This window comes from Spea bombifrons, chromosome 5, assembly GCF_027358695.1.
Source record: "Spea bombifrons isolate aSpeBom1 chromosome 5, aSpeBom1.2.pri, whole genome shotgun sequence".
NCBI classification, from domain to species: Eukaryota; Metazoa; Chordata; class Amphibia; order Anura; family Pelobatidae; genus Spea; species Spea bombifrons.
In genome coordinates, this window is record NC_071091.1 from 47,945,074 (window position 1) to 47,964,908 (window position 19,835).

Here is a 19,835-nt window from a genome sequence, read left to right on the forward strand (position 1 = left end):
TAGATCCCACTTGGTGCCAAGGGTCCCTAATCCCAATTAACAAGATCTTGTCCCCTCTTAACAAAGGCTACTACCCCTGGGTACATAACTACTATAGCAGCCCAGAGCAATTACATTTTTTTTTCTTCTTCGTTTTGAAATCCCAGCTTGTAACACAGTTGAAAGAGCTATAAAGGTTTCCTTAAAACATTAGGGAAAACCAAGCAAGTGGAGTATTTTTTGTAATCTGGAGATGCAGCTAAACAATTTCAACAGGATTTCTCTGCCATAACATAAAACATGTGCAAATCCTAAGCAACACAGAAGTGTTGCACACAAAATTCTAAGCAACACAGAAATGTTGGTAAAAAGATCTTAGGAAATCATTTCTATGGCTAACTTTGGCAATGAGTGGTGGCAAAACAGTTGCATGATTATCGAAATACTGCTGATGAAATTCTCTGAATTGTCTTTTTTTACAGAAATATATACTTTTATTTGTATTTTGTGGCTTCTTTGTTCAAAATTAGAGTTTTGAAATGATAATTTACACTTTATAATATGTTCCCTAAAACTCGTGGGAAAGCATGGAAATTGTATATAAATGAGGTATGTCTAAAATCACGACATCTAAACTGGGTATTTTTTTTTCAATTTTGTGAGAATTCAGAGTGGAAAATATATGAAAATTATTTTTCCTTATTTGTCTGCAGTTTTTACTAAATTATTCATACTAAATATTCAGCTAATGATGTAACTATGGTATATAAAAAAAGCGCTCTCTCTCCTTGAAAAAACACTGTTCACAGGAAAGAGGAATAATGGTTGAACCGACATATGGCAAAAATGTCAAAATAGCTCTCATAATTTTTGTTACACCTTAGACTGTTTGATCATGTTATACATTTTGTATTCATTTAATTCAGTAAATGTTGTTTTAATTTAGGTTCCAGAGTTTCCAGTGAATCCTGAAACAATAGACAGCTTGGATGAAATGCACATTGTGTTAGACCAGACAGAAGTCCAAATGAGAGAATTGGAAGAACGTGTGAAGGAACTTGAGAAAGAGAACCAAGAGCTACAAACATTATTGCGATTCCAGCTAGAACAATCAAAGGCAGACAAAGAAAAAAATCATGGCATTGCAGAAGGAAATACCTCTTTGACAAGAATGATAGAGGTGTTACATAAACAACATGGGTTCACCCTGACCACCCACAATGTTGTCCATGAGCTGCAAAACAACCTGCCTAGATTAAAACTGAATGAGCCTGGGAAGGATAAAGAAATGCAGCTAGAAATGTCTTCACAGCATGACGCTCTTGTCCAGATAGTAGGTAAACACAGAAATTTGGAAATTCTAAGAGAAATTGATACACTTAACCCTGAAAGCACAAATGAGCTAGACTCTGAGAATGAGCACAAACAGAAACACAATGAATATCAACACCAAACACGCAGCAATAATGTTTCATGTCCATCATCAACTGAAATGGAAAAACCTACTCAGTCAGAGGAAGTTCGGGAATCAGCATTGCTTGAGAAACCTCTAACTGAAGCACTAGGTGCATTGAATAAAGAAGGCATCTCTAAAGAACTGCAAAAGGAAAAGACTTTAACAGAACAATTATATATTCTAGAAAAACAACTATCAAACATGTCACAAAATCTTTCCATACATGAAAAAGAAAAACAGCAGCTAATTATTGATAAAGATAATCTCTTTAGATCTGTAGAGAGCCTGGAAGAGCAAATAGAGAAGCAAAGTTTAGAGACTAAAACAGTCACTGAGAAAAATGACAAACTAATCTGTCAGATTGAAGAACTCTACAAAGAAAACGAAAGACTTGAACATGAGAATCGTACATTGCAAGAAACAATATATTCTCTGGAGGCACAGATTGAAATTTTTTGTGAATCTGAAAAATATTTACAGAATCAAATAGGTACTGCCCTGGTATCAGTCGATGAAAAGGAAAAGAAACTTTGGGAATTAAATAAACAATTAGAAGAAAACTTGCAAATTTCTAAGAAACAGTTTAAAAACATGGAAGAAAAGTGTAAAATTTTGGAACATGATTTTAAAGAAATGGAAAGTCAGGAAAAGCAAGCAAACATGAATTTGTCCTTGCTTCAAACAGATCATGAAAATGCAATGATGCTAATTTCACAGATGGAGGGAAATATTGCATCTATGAAAGAAACTGAAAAATCATTGAATGCAGAATTACATGAGAATAAGCAGATGTTCGAAGAAAAAGGAGGAAAGTTATTTGACCTTGCTAATAAAATGGTAATGTGTACTAGACAGTATCAGAGAAGTGAAACAATTAAGACATTCTATCAAACTGATATATTTGAACCACTGACAAATGAAAATGATTTAATGGAAAAAAAAGAAAGTCATGAAAATAAGATTTTAGATATAACCAAAATTTACGTAGCAGAAAAGCAACTTGAGTTTAGTTTGTCAGAGATGAAAAGACTACAAGCAGAGATAACAGAAGTCAGGGACATGCTCAGTCAAATCAATGAAGAGAAGGAAAATGCTCTAAAAAAGGTTTCTGTCACAGAAACACTGTTAAGTGAGAACCAGAATTTGATTCAGCAGTTGAAAGAGCAAGTCGAGCAGTTTCAAATTGGTCATATGGAAGAACAAATGAAGTTTAGAAGCAAAGAGGATCTGTTACTAGAAGAAAGAGAGAAAATTGCTCTTCAGAAGTTAGATCTGGAAAAACAAACTTCCTCTTTGAAGGAAGAATTGATGCAAGTGAAAAAATGGGCTGAGAAAACAAGGATGGAGAATGATGAAACAAAAGAGTCGCTTAAAAGTGCAAATGTAAATATCAGTGAACTCAACACTCAAATGCTCAGTTTGGCTAAAGAGAAGGAAGAAATAGAAATCAAGTTTCTTCAGCTTTCCAAGCACATGCATGAGTATGAATACCAAGATATTCAAGAGAAAGAGAAGCTACGTCACGATCTTACTGCACTGAAGAAGATAAACACTGCACTGGAAGAGAAATTGAAGGATCACGAAACCTGTTCTGCAACTTTTACGGCTCTTGAAGAAAAAATATTGGAATCTGAAAAAAAAGTAAAATCCATTCACGATAGCACCCAGGAGGAGATTGCAACAACAAAATTTAAATATAGCACTGAGATATTGGATTACCAGAAAAAAAATAAGGTATGGTAACCAACATCAAGAAAAGGTTTCACGTTTAATTATGTAATTGAATTATTTATCTTGTTAAATTGATTTTATGGCTTTAGCAAAGTTTCTTACCAGTGTTTATTGATCTGAAAATTCCTGTTTACTTAAATATCGATTTAATTACTTAATGTGATACTTTCACTGAATGATAGTAAAATTATTGAAAAGAAATCCAAAATTATTATTCCTATTTTTAGTTTCAGAATCTTAATACTTTCATGACCAGGAATCAGTCCAGATCAAAAGCAACAACCCACAATGAGTTATTCAAAGAAATGAACAGATCACAAATCAAGTTAAAATGTGAAGAACAGCATGCATGAATGTGTAGTTAATGCCCATAGCAGGACACCTGAATACCTGTTGGGTCCCAAAAGATGTATAAAAAACTGTGCCTGGCAAGGCATTAAAAGCTTTATGAGCTTTAGATGTGTCAGGGACCAGTCCAGAATGGAGCCCAGTGACCACAGTCGTGCCAAGGAGTCAGGATACACTGTACGGAAGGCTCAAAGTTTTGCTGGTGCATATACATTAGGGGCAGGTTCCCATGAATGTTGAGTGGGTCCATAGCATTTTCAATGATTAAAACATTTTAAAGAACCTCTGTACATATGGAAATCAAGATTCATGTCTATTTTGGATACCACATCCTCAGTGACCATAACACGAGAAAGAACTTGGCGCCCAAGGAATGGGTCTTGAATCTTTAGCTTCAAAGAAACGTGAACTGGGTGAATGTGAAATGATACATGTAGTTGGAGTTTGATAATGGCAAAATTGATCATTAAGAGTATTGTGAAAGGGCAAATGTAACAAAAGATAACAAAATTAATAATCAGTGTAGTGGAGACCCCAATATTTAATAAATAAGATAATAAATAAGGTCTTTGCAGGCTTGTGAAAAAAAGTTCCAAAAGATGCACAGCAGCTGCTATTAACATCAGTGCACAGTTTTTTGTTTTTTTTTTGTTTTTTTTTTAACTTCTTGTTTCCTACATTTGTATGAATCAACGGAAAATGAAATGCAAAAGTGACGAAAATTATGGATTTTTTAGCTTTGTTGCCTCGTGTAGCCACCATTACAAGCCATTATGCTACAACTAAACTTTTAATTTGTGGACATTTTTTATTATCTTTCTATCTGTCATAACATCTATTATAGTTCATTGATAAACATTGGTGACAAAACCAGGAATTTGATATATATTATTGGGGAACTCCAGTCCTGCTCCACTGGGCTGCATGTGCCTATCATCTGCCAGTGTCTGCCTGTCCAGGCCGAGCACTCTACTACTGCAGCACCTCTTTGACCGTCCTTACTCTGGAGGAACTGTGATGGGACGCCCCGTACCCTGACTGAGTACTCCCGCTAAACGAATGTTGCTTCCTCCTGCCGGGACACCATCGATTAACCCCTTCAGTGCCCAACAGAACCAGCGTTGTAGAGAGAAGGGGGGACGACGCTGCACAGGAGCTGCGTTGGCACTGTGACAAATCGAAGCTTAGCTACACAGTGTGACTATAATCCCAAAAATATGCCCCCAACTGTCCCGATTTAGGCAGGACAGTCCCGATTTTGGGTCTCTGTCCCGCCTGCAGAATTGCCTTTTAACCCCCTATATGCCACTCTGCCTCCAGAAATGCCTTATACCCCCTATATGTGCAATTGCTTGTATAGGTGAGTTCCGCAAGATTTTTTGTCCCTCTTTCACATTTTGAAATGTTGGGAGGTATGTAAAAAGGGCAATAAAGAATCATAGCAGCCCGCCCCAAGCATCAGGCAGCACTCATGCTGAGGTGAACAGGAAACACACCAGTATTTAAGCAGTACAAGGGGGTAATTTACTTACAGTAGACAAAGCAAAGAACACAAAGTTCTCCATCAGGTCCTTCTTTGCACACGGCTTAATATTTGCACCCAGTATTGTTGTCTGTGGGAGGTTCCCTGACTTCTAGCTGAAACCTGCTGGATATCAGATCCAGGTGCAAATACTGATCTTGGAGCTCTCTGTCCTGTAAGTCCTGACCCGATGGAGAGTAAAACCACACATAAACCCCCTCCCAAAATGCAAGTGCCCCAAATGTGTCCGAGCTCCACACTCTTTAGAGTCTTTGGTACTTGGGGAAACTGTGCCAGGGGAAGAAGTCATCCTAATGGACCCCCCTGTACCCACTTTCTCAAAAAACAGATCCCCTTCCAAGGCCAGGGCATATAGTTTGTAGGGAGGAGGCTGGCCCCCAGGAGCCAAAGGCTCAGGCCCAGTGCTCTACTACAATTCTTTGACTGTTCTAACTCTAGGAGAACTTTTTTTTTATTTCTATAATGAAAGGTGAGTCCAGAAGGTGTCAGGGAACATGAATGTAAAAATACTTCTGCATTTCGTCTGAAACGATGGGTATTTAATAAACTTTAATTTAAAAAAATGTAGTGCCTGGTACATAGAAAAAAGTTGTCCGTTAAAATACAAGTCCCGGAAATTATTTGTTTTGTATCAAAAAAGTGGTTAGTGCATTATATGCTGTTATGTTTGTTAAGAAAACCTATATTGAACTCACCATTTTTGTTTCATAGATTGTTAGTGACGAACTTGAAAATTTTAAACAAGAATTGGAAGATAAAAAGCAGATGTTCATGGAACTGCAGATGCAGATGGATCAAATGCAGGTATGGAGACCCACAGGACAATTTTATTCTTTACTACTTTATTACTGGGCCTTCTTTAACCCCTTGGCTGCTAAGCCATTTCACACCCTGGTGCTAAGCTAGTTTTCGGCATTTTGGTGCATCTCACGTTTAAACGCGTTTCAAGTAAATTTCTTGGGAATAAACTATACAAACCATATATTGTTTTTTTCAGCACACCCAGCAGATTCCAAATATACCATTTTTATATGTGTATGTCTCAATAGGTTTGCAAAATACAACCAAAAATGGGAAAAAAGTGTAATTTTTCACTTCCAACTCAATAAAAACTAGTTTGTAATGTTATTTTTCTAAACTCTAATATCAAAACCTGTGTTGCTAAATATTTGTAGTAGGTAACCGGTCTAAAATAAACAGACATTGAGAACAGAAGACTGTGTTTTTCTAATATTTTATTGCTAAAAGTTAAATTTATTAGACTATCACAAAATTCATCTTTAAATTTAATGCATGGCTGCCGTCAATTAAACAGCTCTAGCTGCCCGGGATGTTAAAATATGCCAACAAAATTATATATTTTTAGAAACTACACCCCCAGCCGCAGCAAATGAGGTCTTATTTGTATTTGTATCACAAATCTGACTTGCACAATAAATAAGTGAATATCACACAAATAAAAATAAAAAATAAATAAAATTAAAAGGGACAAGTTCATTTATGTCTTCCGCACTCCAGGTTTGTCCTAGAAACACATGCAGCCCCTCATTTGATGCGCCAAGGGGTGTAGTTTCTGAAAATATATAATTTTGTTGGCATATTTTAACATCCCGGGCAGCTAGAGCTGTTTAATTGACGGCAGCCATGCATTAAATTTAAAGATGAATTTTGTGATAGTCTAATAAATTTAACTTTTAGCAATAAAATATTAGAAAAACACAGTCTTCTGTTCTCAATGTCTGTTTATTTTAGACCGGTTACCTACTACAAATATTTAGCAACACAGGTTTTGATATTAGAGTTTAGAAAAATAACATTACAAACTAGTTTTTATTGAGTTGGAAGTGAAAAATTACACTTTTTTCCCATTTTTGGTTGTATTTTGCAAACCTATTGAGACATACACATATAAAAATGGTATATTTGGAATCTGCTGGGTGTGCTGAAAAAAACAATATATGGTTTGTATAGTTTATTCCCAATTAATTTATGTACCATAATTAAACTTTCCAGCTGTCTAAAGCTGTCTAAATGCAGCCATCACCCCTAAATGTTTTAAGACAATTTTTTAACAAGATTCTCCAATCTGCCATATCTGAAGTTAAGGTGGTCTAGACATCTGGGAAGTTAAATTAGGGTACATAAAGTACACATTTCAAGAAACTACACCCCTTGGAGCTTCAAATGAGGGGTTACATGTATTTCTAGGTTAAAAGTTAAGTTCACAGATAATGATGGAAAATATGTTTTTTCTAACCATAGCGACATGTTCATTTGTGTCTTGCGCACTCCAGGTTTGTCCTAGAAACACACGCAGCCCCTCATTTGATGCGCCGAGGGGTGTAGTTTTTGAAAATTTCATATCTCCATTCACTCACAGAAGCACACACCATACTTTCCATACATTCACTCGCAGAAGCACACACCATTCTTTCCCCTAACAATCCCAAAGAGATGATCGTAAAGGGAGAAAAAAAATCACTTTTACAGCAAAAATAAGTTTTGCAGTAAAAATGCAAGGGGCTCCAGGGATGACATGGTTAACTTACGTACTACAGGCTATACGGCTGATTCGGCCATTTTTAAAAAGGGAATATGACTTTTTATAGCTGTATGATCACTGTGGTAACATTGGCTACCACAGTGATCATTTAGCTAGAATACTTAAACTTTTTTTTTTTTTAAGTTAAACCAGTTTATGTTTAGATAATTTAATTAATTTAATTTTTTTTACTTTTTTTGTACATTTTTATTTTTTTAACATAATATTTTTTATTCTTTTTTTACAAGCATTATACCGTTGGAAAGGTGAGGCGATTACCTTTCCAACGGTATATGTTGGGGGTCTGTAGCTGCTCAGATGCCTGAGATACAGGCATCTAAGCAGCATGCCCCCATACCGTGAAAACTGACAATTGTCAGTTTTCAATAAAGTTGCGCGGTGACGTCATCGCGTCATAACGCGCGACGTCACCGGCCGGATCGGGTGGTCCCAGTGATGCCCTTCAAAATGAGGGGCAGATCGCCGGGGTAGGTGGTGAGAGGTAGGAGAGTGCTAGCGACGGCATGGTGCCGTCGTTAGCACCTGACTGGGACTGCTAGCGACGGCACCATGCCGTCGTTAGCAGTCAAGGGGTTAATTAACATTTTTTGCTATATTTTATTGAGGTAAACCATATTTTTCTCTCTTTCCCCACTCAACAATGGCCAGGAAGCTGTCCATTCCTAATCACTTGTCAACAAGGCATTAGAAAAAAGCAAACGGATTGCTGGAATGTTTAGCTAGAGGTATTTGTAGCTGAAAGAGGGACATGCTTATGCTACCTTACAGATCTCTGGTCAGACTTTACCTATAGTATTGTTTACTGTTCTGGAGATCCCTTCTCCAGAAGTATATTTTGAAGAGAGTTCATGGGAATTATATTAACATGGAGAATGTGTTGCTCGAAAAAAATCATCAACAGATTTAACAAAGTGCAGAAGGGTAGTTAATTTCAAAGTAAGAGAAAGACAAAACAAGAAGTAGGGGGTCAGAGGCTTAGATGTAATACAAGTTTTACTTTACTGAGAGGATGTTAGATAAATGGGACGGCCTCCCAGGAGAACTGCTAGAGGCTAATACAGCCTATGGTATAGACATAAAGCAATCCTAAGACAGTCAACGGAATCCTACTTGGGAAGTATTTGTCTCAGTGTCTGGCAATATCCATGTAAGTGCATGGTTAGGAGGCTGTTTGGACAGAAGATTTTGGCTTCTGCCCACCATTCCTCTTGTTCCCAAGCCTGACCGCAGCAACCAAGGAGGGTCCGGTCAGACAGCCCCAGAGTTGGTAGTGCCCCTGGATTTTACAAATACTGCTGAAGCGCTGCCCTTTGGGCAGAGTGCCGCTGGCCTCTGCCTGGTCTGTTCTGTGACCCCAGCTCCATTGGCAATGTTGCCCAGAGGCGGTGATTTCTATGGATCCTGTAACCCCAGCAGAAGTGTTGGCAATGGGAGAGAGGCAGATCGACCTTTCTCCCCGGCAGATGGAGTATACAGGAGGGCATGCATGTGGTTTCCCTCCCCTCACAGTGGATCATACAAACATAGCACCTGGGGACCTTTGTACCATACAGTGGGTTGTACTACGGTCGCCACTTTCGGTCCCCAGAGTGCTGGGAAGACAGCGCAGAACCCCACATGGAAGGGACCCTAGCCTCTCTGTCTTCTCCCCAGCGGCTGAGAGGACTCCAGGGAAAAGGCACATTTGGCCCTTCTTCCCAGTGGCAGTTACGTTATTTGGGAGAAGCAGAGTGCGGCTGGGTGAGTACTGCTCTTTTGTTGAAAAATTGTTTTGGGCGTACCAATTTGTGGCTGGCAGTGGTGGTCCAGATCTACAGACTGACTTTGGAGTCAAACTGCCTGGGGTCTTCTCAGACATCAGTCTCCCCCAGAAAAAGGAGATATGTGACGGAACGGTCCATCACTGGGGCCCCTGGAGAGCAAGCCTGCTACCCACAGATTATGCCTCTTGCCAGCCCCTTGCATCCACAACTCTAGGAGGGACAGAGCTGTGCAGACCCGGTTGGGGTTTGGCCCCAGTTCAGTCTACTTTTTAAAGGGGGAGATATATATGACAGAATGACCTGTAATACAGGGCCCCAAGGTACCCAGAAATGGCTCCAGCCTGGCTGTGAAACAAAGATAGCACATTGTTTAACTAATCCAATTAATAGGATTGCTGCCAGGGGTATTTAAGGTTGGGTTGTATACATGTATCTGTTTATCTATGTTAATGGAGTTCTGGGGATATATGAGGCTGTGTTTTACAACAATAAAATGTTAATTCTTGCTGTACTCAACTCGAGGTAGTTGTGTCTACTTATTGGGTACACATAGCAGGGTTGTGCATGCTGACTGGTGCTGGAAGTGATCTCGGGGACAACAGGAGGATACATCTGTGTGATCTCTGGAAGTGACTACAGCTCTCTTGGTGAACCCATTACAGACACCCATAGACTTTTGAACCTGGTTATTGTAGGTGTCACGTTCTGCCCAGGCTGCGGAGCTGCATATCTGTCTTGCTTTAGTTTCTCTGCTTTGCTTCGATCCATTCCTGGATTTCCTTTTGCTTTGTTCTGATCTTCCATTCCTTGCTTCTGCTTCAGCTCTGGTTCCTTTATAAGGTGTGCCCCACCCATGTGTTCTGTTTGTCTCAGTCTTCAGTCTAAGGTATGTCTCAGTGCTATGTGTTTGGTTTACATGTTTGGTTTGTTTCGTTTCGTACCACTGTCAGCAGGGATTAGCGTTAGGACCCACCGTCATTGGAGTACTTTGGCGTAGTGGTGGGCTAAGCATACTATGGCCGTATCATGTGACGGAATCTCCAATTGTTATCAATCAGTCTTAGGCTAGTTCCTGTATTCATGTTTGTCTGTCTCTTATGTACCTTTGCCCTTCTTCCTTGTATCACCTGAGGATTCCAGTTCCTCTCTCCTCTCCCCATGTCCTAGTTAATATGTCCTATCCTTGCTTAAAGGAGAAGCGTCCGAGGATTCCGGCTCCTCACTCCTTCCCCTGTGTTCCTTGCCTTCTTCCCTGTCCTTTGTTGTGCCCTGTATCATGTATATCTTGTTTAGTAATGTTTATTCCTTGTCTGGTTCACTGTAGTACCCTGTAACATGTATATCTTGTCTGGTTATGTTTCGTGCCTGGTCTCCCTGTCCCTTGCTTGTTATGTTTCTGCTATACCCTTTGCTTAGCTTCCATACTCCCAGCCTGCAGCATCCTGCACGTGATTCAAGTGATATGCTTCATGCCTGCTCCAGGGTGCCTGCATGATATATCTTCACTTCATTCTGGACTTCATCCGCTGCCATATCAGGGCGCTGGTGTTTGGCTGCACAACCCTAGGTGCTCAACACCTGGGTGAGTGTGGTCACCCTGCAACCAGGTCCTGTCCAAACTCCACTACTGCACTGTGACTCCTGCATACAAACATCGGGCGCGCTGGGTCCTTTCAGTCATCTGCTTGGACCCAGTCCGTGACAGTAGGCAGATTTAGCTGTAGAGAAAAGGTAGATCCAGATCTCTTGTAGACACTGTTTGAGTGTTTGGTTAGTTCTATTTGCCTGTTGGTCTATGAATGAAATGAAGATGATAGGTTGACCTGGATAATGGCAAAACACACACCAGGAGTGGGAGGTGAATTGACTGCCATGGTCATAAGTTATAGAAAACATCTCTTACAAAGAGTGTGGCTGTCTCATTAGCAGTAGGCAGTTTTTTGAGTGGGAGGAAGTGTGCTTTTTTAGAAAAATCTATGACAACCAGGATAGTAGTGCACCCATGGGCTAGTGGTAGTTCAACTATAACGCCCATGGCTAAGTCCACCTACTGTTAATGTACAGGTGAAGGTTGTAGTAACCCTACAGGTCTTCCTCCAGATCCCTTGGTGATGGCACAGACTTGACAGACAGAAACATAATCAACGATGTAATTGCGCAAGGCAGGCCACCGGAAAAGTCATCTGATGACATCCTCAGTTTTCTTCAGACCGCTATGCCCTGATAATACAGTGTCATGGTGAAAACAGAGAACCTCAAGATTTACCTGTGAGGGCAGGGTAGATGTGCTCCTGGTGATAAAGTAGTACATCGTGGGGTACTAGGTGTGGTGAGATTTCAATGCACTGCAAGTACTGTGGTTATGGAGAAACTCCCAAGAATAGTAGCCATGAAATTACCCTTGTTCAGGATAGTCTCCCTCTCCTCCAACTATGGTTCCTGCTGGTCTGACATATGGGGCAGAGCATCTGTTTTACCATTCTTGCCAGCAGGCTTGATGTGGTTTTAGTCATCTCCCAAATTGTAATGGTCTGTGTAAACCAGAATAGGTTAATAAGCACCCTTCAGGAGATGTCTCCATTACCCAGCTGTAGGGCCTTCCCGAGAATTGCACTCAGAACCTGATGGATACTGTAGCTTTTCCCTTTCCATTGTGCCACCAGGATTCTCTTTTCTGAGCTTTAAAATTACCTGTCCTGGCTCTGAAGGACACTTCTGGACATTCCTTTTTACTCTCCTATTCAGCTGTCTTGGATCCTAATTAGCAGCACTATATTAACCAGCCTTTGCTGCACCTCAGTGGTGCAATATTATTTCATCCTGTTCTACTGGTATCCTGCTTGCTGCTTGTTATTTCCTGAACGATAACGTTCCATCAGATTTTAGCCTGGATATTTTATCAAATTCAAAGAAGCTGGCTGCTGCTATACTAATGAAAGAACAAACTGAATAGGTGGCACAATACTTTCTCCCTGAGTCTGGAAGAGTTTAGTAGAATGTATGTTGCCCTTTTCTTGCCAACTCTAGTCTGGCAGGTATGGCACAAGTGTTTGCCTACTATACAATTTCAGCACAAGAAAGGTCTTAGTACTACAGCTCCAGTGTTCCAGGGATCAGTGTGTACAAGAAGAGAGAGTGTTGCATATCTTTTGGAACTGTTTTTATGCACGGGGCATGTGGAAAAAAGCAATATTGCTTTTAATATGGATTTGGGGCATTACGTTTTCAAACTACGGAGTTAAGGCTTTTTACTTAAAATGACCAGTGTTTTATGGATTATGATAAATTGCATAAAAGAGGAAATTTAGAAGACAATGAATATTTTGTTTACTTTAAACAGGTATCTACGATGCCTTCCTTCTCCCAAATGTTGTCAATGTTGAGGCATTCAGCAACACCAAAAGCAGGGCCTCAACTAGTAACATATTAAGTATGAAGCCAGCCACCTGTTTAAAAGAAGTTAGGAGGCGATCAACATATGTACTGCATCAAACCGTGCAAGTCAATGAAGCCCAGATTACTAATCACAATGTGATTAGTAAAATACATTTAAAAAAAAAAAAAAAGTGGTAACGTGAAAGGAATTCCCCACTGATGACATATATAAATATATATATATATATATCTATATATATCTATATATATATATATATATATATATATATATATATATAGATATATATATATATAAATAAGGCTGTCTTGTACAGCGGGCATTTACCTTCAACGGATCCATGTATAAAGTAGAAATAGAGGCAGGTGATCATTGTTGACCTTATTTGCATTCGCCTACCCAGAATTTCTTGTGGTTATGGTAGCCTTACGTTTGGTGGGTCTCATTCAAGCCCATGGATCGCATGAATAGATGAGCTGGAGGGACTTTAAATCTCCCAAATAAACTTCAACCTCGACGGCAGGATTCTCACCCTTTTGCGGTTTCAGAAAAGGAAATGGAATCTTTGTAATTTTTTCAAAGCACAGATGCGGGGGCGGAGATAATGTGAAATGAATACTTTTAATATAGAAATGGCAAGTAAAATTCAGAGCATTGCCAGTTTTCAAAATCACAGCGTCCCACGTTCCTCCACTGCAGTTCTCAAAATCACGGCGTCCCGCGTTCCTCCACAGCAGTGACCCTGGCATAGTTGTTGGTGCCACATGGGCTGGTCCGAGTATTTCAGAAACTGCTGATCTACTGGGATTTTTACGCACAACCATCTCCAGGGTTTACAGAGAATGGTCCCAAAAACAGAAAATATCCAGTGAGTGGCAGTGTGCCTTGTTGATGTCAGAGGTCAGAGGAGAATGGGCAGACTGGTTAGAGATTACAGAAAGGCAACAGTAACTCAAATAACCACTTGTTACAACCAAGGTATGCAGAATACCATCTCTGAATGCACAACACGTCGAAGCTGGGCTGCAGCAGTAGAAGATCAAACGGGGTGCCATTCCTGTCAACTAACAGGAAACCGAGGCTACAATTCACACAGGTTCACCAAAATTGGACAATGGAAGACTGGAAGAATGTTGCCTGGTCTGATGAGTCTCGATTCCAGCTGCGACATTCAGATGACAGGGCCAGACCTTGACATGAACAACATGAAAGCATAGATCCATGCCTTGTATTTGTGGTTCAGGCTGTTGCTGGTGTAATGGTGTGGCAGCCTGCCTACGTATTGTTGCTGACCATGTCCATCCCTTTATGACCACAGTGTACCCATCTTCTGATGGCTAATGCACCATGTCACAAAGCTCACATCATCTCAAACTGGTTTCTCGAACATGACAATGAGTTCACTGTACTTCAATGGCCTCCACAGACACCAGATTTCAATCCAACAGAGCACCTTTGGGATGTGGTGGAACGGGAGATTCAATAATAGATGTGTAGCTGAGAAATCTGCAGCGTGAAGCCATCATGTCCATATGGACCAAAATTTCTGAGGAATGTTTCCAGCACGTTGTAGAAAGTATGCCACGAAGAATGAAGGCAGTTCTGAAGGCAAAAGGGGGGCCAACCCATAACTAGCAAGGTGTACCTAATAAAGTGACCAGCGAGCGTGTATATACAGGGGGGGCAAGGGGGGAATTTGGAATATAGTCGCAATGCGACTTTAAATCCCGTGGTTTTTTTTTATTTATTTATTTTTTTTAATGCGGAGGAGAGAGAGGGTGCGGCCCGCGTAAGATCGGCAACCGCGGGCCGCACCTCGAGCCCTGCTACTTACCTGTGGGAGGGTCTTCTGTACTGCATAGAGAAAGCGAAACCTAGCAGAGTTCACGTGACATCACATGACGCTGCTCCAGTCCTGCTTCCTCTGTGCAGTACCAGCGAACGCAGAGGGAGGCCGCGCCCTCTGCTGAAGTCTGTGAGCGGCTTCGAGGAGCTGCAGTGCAGGTAAGGGGGTGGGGAGGGTGTTTGAATGAGTATGCGTGATTGAGGGAATTAATCTGTGAATGAATGAGTATATGAATGAATGTGTGTGTGTGTGATAGCATGGATGTGTAAGTGCTGGAACCTAGGCATGATGGGACTGTGATTGCCGTTAGCAATCACACTCCTATCATGCCAAGTCAGCCAGTACATGCTGAAACCCAGCTAGCTGCCCCCCTTGTGTATTGATGCTGCCAGCAGTATGGGGTCTGCACATCACTTACAGCCACCCTGTACCAGCATGTACTGGCTGACCTGACATGATAGGAGTGTGATTGCTAACAGCAAGCACAGTCCCATCATGCCTAGGTACCAGCATTTACTGGTTGCCTGGGTATGATAGGAGTGTGATTGCTGTGTGGGCAGTGTGGACGCCAGGGCTGGCTTTGTGGTGTGCAACCTGTGATCTATGCCTGTAATTTAGGGGGTTTTAAATATACCTTTCAATGACGTGTTTTTATGTGAATTCCAATTGATCTATACCTGCAAAGCTGTGTTTTTGCGTTATTCTGTAGATCCATATCTATATATTTCCATACATTATTTATGTATACCTGCAAATACAATGTTTGTATGTCTTATTCAGTTGATTAATACCTGCAATGCTGTTTCCATGTATTTATTTGATCTATACCCGCAATGCTGTTTCAATGTATTTATTTGATCTATACCAGCAATGCTACGTTTCATATACTATTGTATACCTGCAAATAGAGGATTTGTATGTCTGATTCTGAGATCACAAGTGAATTTCAGTTGATCTATACATGCAAAGCTTGGTTTGTGTGTTAATGTGTTGATCTATACCTGCTATCGGCAACTGGGGCTAATATTAATATATATGGGCAGCAGGGGCATCAATACACAAGGGGCAAAAACACCAAGGGGGGTATAAACGACAATGCAGTGTGGAAAATCCATCCTGATGTAGACGTCTGTGACGTAGATTGTGTCCTGCTGTTTGTGTGTTTTTGGTTATCAGTGTAGCAGAGCCTGTCCTCGGGTGTCTGTTTGGGTGTTGGTGTGGCAGAGCCTGTCCTCGGGTGTGTGTTCAGTTGTCAGTGTGGCAGAGCCTGTCCTAGGGTGTGTGTGTGTTTGGATGTGGGTGTGGCAGAGCCTGTCCTGATGTGTGTGGGTGTCTGTGTGGCAGAGCCTGTTCTGGTGTGTGTGTGTGTGTGTGTGTGTGTGTGTGTGTGTTTGGTTGTCGGTGTGGCAGAGCCTGTCCAGGTGTGTGTGTCTGGGTGTTGGTGTGACAGAGCCTGTGTTGGTGTGTGTGTTTGGTCATCTGTTTCCTGGCACTTAACTTACAGTAGGAATTATTTAATTTATATTAATCCAGAGATAAAATGTCATCCTGAAGTTGTAGTGAAAAGTTATTTATTGTGTTATAATATTTATTTCAAGGATTAGTCACACTCAATTGTGGCTTCAGGCTTCCCATGTTGAATGATCAAGTATTGTTTTAGCCCAATAACAAAAGTATAATTCCATAGCACATTACTTTTGGAAATTATGAATGCCCCCCCAGTTTGACTGTGGAATCTTGTGTGCCCCCCCTATATATTGTTTCTAGAGTCGCCACTGTGTGTGTGTATATATATATATATATATATATATATATATATATATGTATATATATATATATATATATATTGTCCTTACATAGAAAGAGTTAAAATACTGACATTTAAAATGCCCATGGGGTGTCTATTTGATGGGGTAAATCATATTGGCTGGATGTGAAAGACATGGGCACACCTCCCTGATGTGTCCTTTTACCCCAAATAACACAGCACAGCCATGCATGGGTTTTATCACTATACTCAGGGGATGTTGCTGAACACATATTGGGGTGTTGTTTGGCTGTGGGCATATACCAGGAGATGTAAATTCATACCTGATATAGAATGTGTGGGAAAAAACACAGAAAATACTACTGCAAAATTTGATAAAGGCTGATGGTAAAATGTGTGCATGGAAAGTTAAAATACCAGCATTTGAAATACTCTGGGGTGATTTAGACATGATTTGATAGGGTAAATTGAATTGGATGGCTTCAAAGATCTCCCAAATTGGACATGGGGGCAGCATGACCATATTTGAAAAAAAAGTTTTTTGTAAATTCATACGTAAAGTAAAATGTGTGTGAAAAAAAACACACAAACAAATTACCACTATCACGGAAGCCTCCGTGCCATTGGCTCCTGGAGGGGACTGAGTGCCAGCCTCCTTCCTACAGACTATGGGTCCTGGTAAGGTGTGCCATGTTATCCAAATCATAAGAGACTCTAAAGACTGTGGAGCTCAGAAACAGATTTGGGTTCTGCATTTTGGGACTTTGACGGTTCCTGGAGTCACCCTACCCCTCAGTTAATGTTATCCAGTGACATGAAGCCCTTTTGTGTGTCCTTTTGTATCCCTTTACTTGGCTTGGGGATATTACAGACGGATTGCTGGGAATTATTGTCCTCAAGGGAGAAGTTGCTTTTGGCGGACAGGGACAACCTGAGGTCCCTGGTTGGTCCGTCACAACTACCACAAAGTTTCACAAAAGCAGTAGTAGAATTAGTGCATGATTAAAACTAGTTAAAATACTAGCTTTTTAATTTCCCTAGGTTGTCTAGTTTTAAAACATATAAGATGTGACGGGGGTGAACTGAACCGACCGGTTTCAAAGATATCCCAAATAGGACATGGGGGCAGCATGACCATATTTGAAAAAAGGGTTTTTGAAATAGTACGTATTGGGGGCGTGGTCTGGATGGCGAACTGAGCGGACGCAAGGTGAAGGAGCCAGCCTTTCAGCATTCCATCCGCATCCATCGGTGGCTATTTTCACCTTATTGCTTCGCCCTGACTGCTCCACGCACATGTCGGGTCATCGCACCAAAAAATCCGTGAAAATGCTGAACTTTTTTGAGCCGAAACTCCGGAAAAAACACTGTTCTCGCACGTCGGGCCTACCTCGTGACCAAGAGGAGGACTCTTCCACAGGCCCAGCCTTATCCTCCAGCTCCAGGCCTCCATCACCATCGGATACCCAACAGGACGACTTGGGTCAAGACACACACGCACTCACCTCACACACTATAAAATCGCTCCTACGCGAAATGCGGGAACAGCTCCGTCAAGACTTCCAGGACATTGCTAACTCCATTCGACGCGACCTGGATGGCCTGGGAGACCGTACAGACCACCTGGAGAGGTGAATGGAAGAATTTGCCGATGCTCACAACACCCTCGCGGACGACCACACAGCACTTAAAGCGGAGATTGCACATCTCCAGACGAAGGTGATGGATTTGGAGGACCGTTCCCGGAGGAACAATATACACATGCGGGGCATTCCAGAGGACATAGGCCAAGAGGCCTTGCAAGATTTCGTAGAAGACCTCTTCAAACATCTCCTGGGTGAAGGTAATAATGCTGACATACGCCTAGACAGACTGCACCGCGCCGCTAGGCCCAAAGCACTTTCACTGAAATCCCCTAGGAACGTCCTGACTAGGGTGCATTTTTATGATGTTAAAGAAAAGATAATGCAGACGGCCAGACGTAAACCTGACCTTCCTCCTCGTTTTCAGAACATCATGCTTTTAACCGACCTCTCTCAACTCTCCAGCGACGCCGTTCCTTCGCTCCGGTGACGAGCCTCTTGCGATCACACCAAATCTCCTACAGATGGGGTTACCCCATCCGCCTCATCATCAGAGATGGCACCGCGTCTTCCATCCACACCCCGGAGGACGGCATGGCTCTTCTACACAAATGGGGGATCGACCCGGTTGCTGATTCTGCATTACCACCACCTGACGCCGCGAAGGATAAAGTCTCCCCGCAGAAAAAGTTGAAGAGGGACTGGTCCACGAAAACCTGAGGATCTGCGCTGCTCTCCAGGACGGTAACCCGTTGACTCACATATGTGGGGCCACATGCCGATCCCAGGGATTAGAACGGTTCGATTATGATTTGGGCCTTCTTTCTTTCTCTCTTGGGTCTACTATTGGTTCTTTTTTTGTTTTTATTTAACTGGTTCTCCTACACGTTATCAGATTTTTTTTTGCACACTACATACACACTCTCTACTATCTTTGAATGCGGCTCTCCATCTCCAACTGGACAGCTCCACCTACAGACACTCCACGCACACCTCCCGCACTCAAACACTTGGCTCAAATATGTCTTCTTTACTACACTCTAACCAACTATTTGATGCCTGGAGGGTCCTGCACCCCCTCTGAACGCGACTACACGTATTTTTCCGCACCACATACATCATACTCCCGCATAGATTACATTTTTCTAGATAAATTCACTCTCCAATCAGCCAAGTCGTGCTCCATAGGGTCCATATCCTGGTCTGACCATGCCCCACTTATACTTACCCTTGCACTTTCTCATCCCATCTCGGGCAAAGGCAGTTGGCGCCTTAATGACAGCCTGTTGCTACATCCCGTACATAATGAACAAATCCAGACGCACCTCACTAATTACTTCCAAGACAACGCCTCCCCTGACTCCTCCGCGGAGACGGTATGGAATGCTCATAAAGCAGTCATACGTGGGCGGCTGATCAGCTTAGCCTCCCATCTAAAGAAACAATCCCTTGCCGACAAGACCTCCTTGCTTGAAAGACCCTCCATAAACGCCACCCGACTGATTCCCTTCTGCGCAAAATCAAACACATTAAATCTCAATTGTCGGAAATTAATGCCCGTTCAACGGCATATATGCTGCTGAAGCTCAAACAAAAGTTCTACGCGAAAGGCAATAAAGCTGACTCTCTTTTGGCTGGAAAACTTAGACACACTATGTCCTTATCCCGTCCCTCTCACATCACTGACAATGCCGGTCGCGAGATTCGCAACCCTTCCCAGATGGTGGAGACTTGTGCTACCTACTACTCACAATTGTACAACCTTCAGCGCGACACCACTCTTCTCCAACCCTCACTTGCAGACATTAACGCTTATTTAGATTCCACACACTTGCCCACCCCCACACCTGATCTTTTTGAG

At 41.6% G+C, this 19,835-nt stretch overlaps 1 protein-coding gene and 1 long non-coding RNA gene across 4 annotated transcripts in view; one reads left to right on the forward strand and one right to left on the reverse strand.

The window, feature by feature from the left end:
- Positions 1–19,835, reverse strand: part of LOC128497214 (uncharacterized) — a 202,553-nt gene that overhangs the window by 120,137 nt on the left and 62,581 nt on the right. The gene's annotated exons all lie outside the window — the stretch shown is intronic.
- The window catches only part of FYCO1 (FYVE and coiled-coil domain autophagy adaptor 1), a 150,328-nt gene that overhangs the window by 54,534 nt on the left and 75,959 nt on the right, over positions 1–19,835 (forward strand). For all 3 annotated transcript variants that reach the window (XM_053467160.1, XM_053467163.1, XM_053467162.1), the window contains exons 8-9: positions 926–3,169; positions 5,769–5,861. In XM_053467160.1, coding sequence (XP_053323135.1) covers positions 926–3,169; positions 5,769–5,861 — 2,337 coding nt within the window. The remainder of the gene's footprint in view (positions 1–925; positions 3,170–5,768; positions 5,862–19,835) is intronic.